Source organism: Hibiscus syriacus, unplaced genomic scaffold, assembly GCF_006381635.1.
Source record: "Hibiscus syriacus cultivar Baekdansim isolate YM2019G1 unplaced genomic scaffold, ASM638163v2 tig00001802_pilon, whole genome shotgun sequence".
Classification (NCBI taxonomy): Eukaryota; Viridiplantae; Streptophyta; class Magnoliopsida; order Malvales; family Malvaceae; genus Hibiscus; species Hibiscus syriacus.
Window position 1 is genome coordinate 85,956 of NW_024061891.1, and position 4,962 is coordinate 90,917.

A 4,962-nucleotide genomic window follows, 5' to 3' on the forward strand; every position below is an offset into this window, starting at 1 on the left:
TAAGACCCTAGAGGAAATCCCCGCAACGAAGAGCTAAGATTTTGAAGAATTAAGTTTTAGCCCTGAAATTTTATAGAACTGATCAAGAACACTTAGAACACTAGCCACATAATCGATGTTACCTTTGTAGAAAATCAGAAGATCGTCTGTAAAAGAAATATGAGTAAGCCCGATATTCTTGCATTTTGGGTGAAAAGCAAAGATTCCTTTAGAAACAGTCAAATTAAGCATTTTTGAAAGGACATTCATAGCAAGGATGAACATATAAGGGGAAAGAGGGTCCCCCGGTCTAAGTCCTCAAGCCCCTTTGAAATAACCAATTAAGGTACCATTGAAGGAGATAGAGTACCTTACTTGAGAAAAACAAACTTCAATCCAAGTAATAAACCTTTGAGGGAGATGGAGGGATGTTAGAATAGATGTAATGAAGTTCCAATGCAAGAAATCAAATGCCTTATGTAAGTCAATCTTCATAGAGCTTCTAGGAAAAATTGATTTTCTACCATAGCCTTTAACCATCTCCTGAGCAAGAAGGGACTTGTCGATGATGTTTCTACCTCGTATAAATGCAATTTGGTTCAAGGAAATAATATTAGGGAGGAAATCACTTTATTCTGTTAACAAGAATTTTAGAAATAATCTTGTAGATAACGAAACAGTAGGAGATAGGCCTAAAGTCTTTGACCGTGAAGGGATTAGGGAAGTTAGGAACAAGAGCAATAATTATGGAGTTAAAAGTTGGATGAATGTTGGATTTGCAAAAGAAATAATTGAAAGCTTTAATGACATCTTCACCAACTATGGACCAGGTTTTCTTGAAGAAGTAGGGGGTGAAAATGTCCGGTCCAGGAGCCTTATCATTACCTTGGCAAAAGATGGCATTTTGGATTTCTTCAACAGTAACATTCTTAACAAGAGTAGAGGCATATTCGAAAGGCAATGAAAATTTAAGGAGATCTTTTAGTATTGAATGATTAATATCCTTAACCATAAAATCTGTCGTACCAAGAAGTTTAGAGAAAAAAAGTAATAACTTCATTGGCCATGGCATCAAAAGAATCTAGTCTATCCCCTCTATCATCAAGGACTCTGATGGTATCTCTTTTTTTTTTTAAAGGCTACAATAGAATGGAAAAAATTGGTATTTTTGTCGCCATCTCTAATCCATTGAACTTTTGTCTTTTGCTTAAAAAACAATGATTCAACTTCTTCAAGGGTTTTCAACTGCTTATGAATTGCAAGTTCCTTCTCTATGGCTTCCTCACCTTTAAGAGTAAGAAGTTGTTGATTTTCCAACTCCATTCTCTTTAATTTAACTCTATCTAAGAGGTTGCTATAATTTTCTTGTTTAAACCTTATGAGACAATCTTTGAGTCTTCTAAGTTTTGTGAACAGAACCATCATAGGATTGCCTTGAACTTCTTGATGCCAAGAGTTCCTTACTACATTCAAGAAATTGGGATGAGCAGCCCAGAAATTTAAAAAATTGAAAGGTTTAGGCCTGGAGGCTGGAATATCTTTTGAAAGCCATATAATGGCAATGATGTGGTCAGAGATTCCAGGGGCAAGGAATTCCACAAAAGATTGTTGAAAGATGGGAGCCCAACTAGGATTTATTATAACCCTATCAAGTTTCCTACCCAGAAATAATTCATGTTGCTTATTACTCCAAGTGAACTTAGGCCCAAAGAAAGGGTGGTCAAGAAGAGCAAACTCTTGAGTGAATTCTTGGAATTCTTTCATATCAGGAGAATTGTAATGGCCTATCAGATCATGATCTGAGCTTTCGTGGGAATGCAAGAATATATTAAAATCCCCACCTAATACACATGAGGACTGATTAACAATGGAATTAACCTCCTTAAGTTTGAGCCAAAGTTGTCTTCGATTTATCCCATCATTACTTCCATAGATGGCCGAAATGAACACCGAATTACCAAGAACATCCCTTTTGCAGTAATACATTGATCAGAAACTTGAATAATTGATAAATCGATTCCCTTCCTCCAAAGCATCCAGATTCTGTCATTAATGGCATGATCATAATTAAAGCAAACATTCCAATTTAAGAATTTAGTGCTAAGGATAGCCTCTGATTTTTCCACTTTAACTCTTGTCTCCAATAGACAGAGAACATCCACATTATTTTGTATGGCTCTATGAACCACTTTATTCTGTTTTAGAGGATTGTTTAGTCCTCTAATGTTCCAAAAATTGATTATCATTTGAATGGTGATCCCAAGGAACACCCTTGACTTTCAACTAGATGACTTTTAGCTTTGTCAAGCTAATCTTTCTTTTTTGATTTGAGTTCTTTTACCAAACCAGCAACTCCAGTGATGCTGCTCTAGGCTTCCTTGTTTGATTTTCTATAATAGGATCTTCAATAGAATTTAGAATTTCAAATCTGTTTTTTGAACCTGAAATATAACCCTTAGCATTTTCCTTACTTGGTCTACCTCTACCCCGTTTAGAAGGCAATGGCTGAGAAGTGATATCAGTAACAGAGTCTTCAACAGACAGAATGCTTGATTGGACATTTGCAACAACTATTTTATAGATTGAGTCATTAACCACTTCAGCCTTATGTTGCAAATTCTATGAAACAACATCAACAAAAGGAGCAGTGTGCTCTAGCTTATCAGAATGAACAACTTCTGTCTTCTCCTGCTGAATAGTAACTATAGCATCGACAGAAGGAGCAGAGTGTTATAGCATCAACAGAAGGAGCAGAGTGCTATAGCATCAACAGAAGGCGCAGAGTGCTCTAGCTTATCAGAAGGAACAACTTATGTCTTCTCTTGCTAAATATTAGCTATAGCTTCAATACCATCATTACTAGTTGGTTCTTGTAGAGTTTCGACTCCTCCAACAAGAATAGCAGCCGAATTAACAATAGTTTCTCCCTTCTTTTTCCAGACTTGGGGAACAGCAGGGGTTGCATTTGACTTGTGTTGGCATCCTTTATCATTATACCCGAACACTTTACATTTCTTGCATGAAGGTGGTAGCCATTGAACCTCAACGTAGATCGAGGTTTTTTGACCATCTTTGAGAGCAACTTCAATAAACTTAGGTATGTTATCATTAACCCCGATTTCAATACAAACTTTAGCAAACTATAGCCTAGATTTTGAAGCAGTAATATTGTCCATTGAGAGAAGGATGCCAATGGCACTAGCTATGTAACTAAGGCCAACTCGGGAGAAGAGTTCTAAGGGAATATTAAACAGATGAACCCAAATAGGGATCTTAGTTAAGTAAAAAATACGAGTTTTCAAGCTTGGTTCCCACTTTCTAAGGATTAGGGTTTTGTTCTAAACATGTCATGGGCCATTAACGAGCACCCAATCCCTAGCCGATTCACTATCAAACGTGAAGATAAATAAATTATTGCCAGCAGAACTAACCTGGACTCGCGAACCCCCAAGGCTTTACTCCATAAGCTATCAACGATTCTTTGCAGTGAAGCGAATCTTGGTGTGGCTCCAAGGAACTGACCCACCAGTGACAATTTCCATTCGGAAATTCTAGCTTCAATAATCTCTAGTGGGGGAAGAATGATCGAGGTTTCATCACGAATATTTGGGGGGAAATATTCTAGGTCTTGCGATTCAGAGCACTTGAATAATTTTCTCCAATTCATTTGTAGTACAGAAAAGAAGGTAGTGAAAGCCCAACAACAGCGAAAATTTGAGATGGAAATCGGAAAGAACAACCGGCGGCTGATCAACAAGAAACTCGAGCGCCATTAGTCCTCAATAAATCTTGATTAAATTGATAATTTTTATTATATCAACTTTCAATAATATTTAACCTCCATCAAATAATTGATGAGATACTACTAAGAGAAGAATCAAAGCAACATGTTTTTATTGACGGTTATCATTTTTTCAAGAAATGGCGCAAGTTAGCATGTGGAAGGCCTTGTTGTTGGCTTTGGTAATGGCAATCTTGACCGTTGCCTCTGCGCAGGTTGGTGAGGGCCCGTCCCTCTCACCAGACGCTAGAGTTGGATTCTCCGTCGGAGTTTCTACCGCCGTCATTGGCTTCTCCTTGATTGTTTCTCTTCTTGCATTCTCCGAGTATTAATTTAAGGGCTTGTTTGGCCTCCCCCATGCATGTGATTCTCTCTTTTTGATATTGTATTTATGATACAATTATTTCCTACTTCATTATATTATTGTGATGAAGTCGATTCATTGAATAAAATGCTTCTTGTATGAGTTTTTTTTTTTTTTGGAATGTCTTCCTCATTGTAGCGATTGAATCTAGATTTAAGCATACTTCAAGGCCAAGTAAACTTAAACCATTAAATCATTTTGGGGGTTAATTTGAACTGCCGACTGTGGACCGTAAGTCTCAACATGTAGCCTTAAATAAGAGCAGCAGCAGCAATCATGCTCTCTTATCACAAAGTTTGCTATTTAGGAGTGAAAATGAGTCCAAACTCCAAAACACTATTCTAAAATCAGTAAATTACTCCTTACTCACTGAATTATACTCTCTTTTTTATTTGATTCACTATACTTTTAATTTTTTTAATTTACTATGAATTATATTATTATTTTTGTATGACATGACATTTTATTATTATTTAATATAAAATAAAAACATAATGTGGTCGGATGCCACCATCGGCCACGGTCAACCGCCATAGATGGTAAGTCTCAAATTTCATGGGTCACGTCGCCTCGACACCATGAGTCCAAATCAGACTTCCATTTTGTCAGAACTTGCTTTGAAGTGCACAAATTAGAGATTGAAAGTGGGGAAGGTGAAACGTTTCAATCGAAAGATTCACGGGGTTTGAGACATTTTTCGAAAATCCACCAGATTCGAACTCAGGGGTCTAGACAAACCGACCCATAAAATTTGGGATCAAATGGGCATCATCTACGGTGGTCAATGGTGGCTGGCGATGGCTTCTAACAACCTTCTATTTTTATTTTATATTTCTAA

General features: G+C 37.0%; 1 protein-coding gene across 1 annotated transcript; it reads right to left on the minus strand.

Moving 5' to 3' along the window:
* Nucleotides 1–1,080: 1,080 nt before the first annotated feature.
* On the minus strand, nucleotides 1,081–1,965 carry LOC120134181. Its single transcript, XM_039150655.1, has one exon. The coding sequence runs from the start codon at nucleotides 1,963–1,965 to the stop codon at nucleotides 1,081–1,083; it is 885 nt and encodes a 294-aa protein (XP_039006586.1).
* Between the last annotated feature and the right edge of the window lie 2,997 nt (nucleotides 1,966–4,962).

Coding starts and splice junctions, on each gene's coding strand:
- LOC120134181 (XM_039150655.1), bottom strand. CDS start 1,965: ATGTATTACTGCAAAAGGGATGTTCTTGGTAATTCGGTGTTCATTTCG.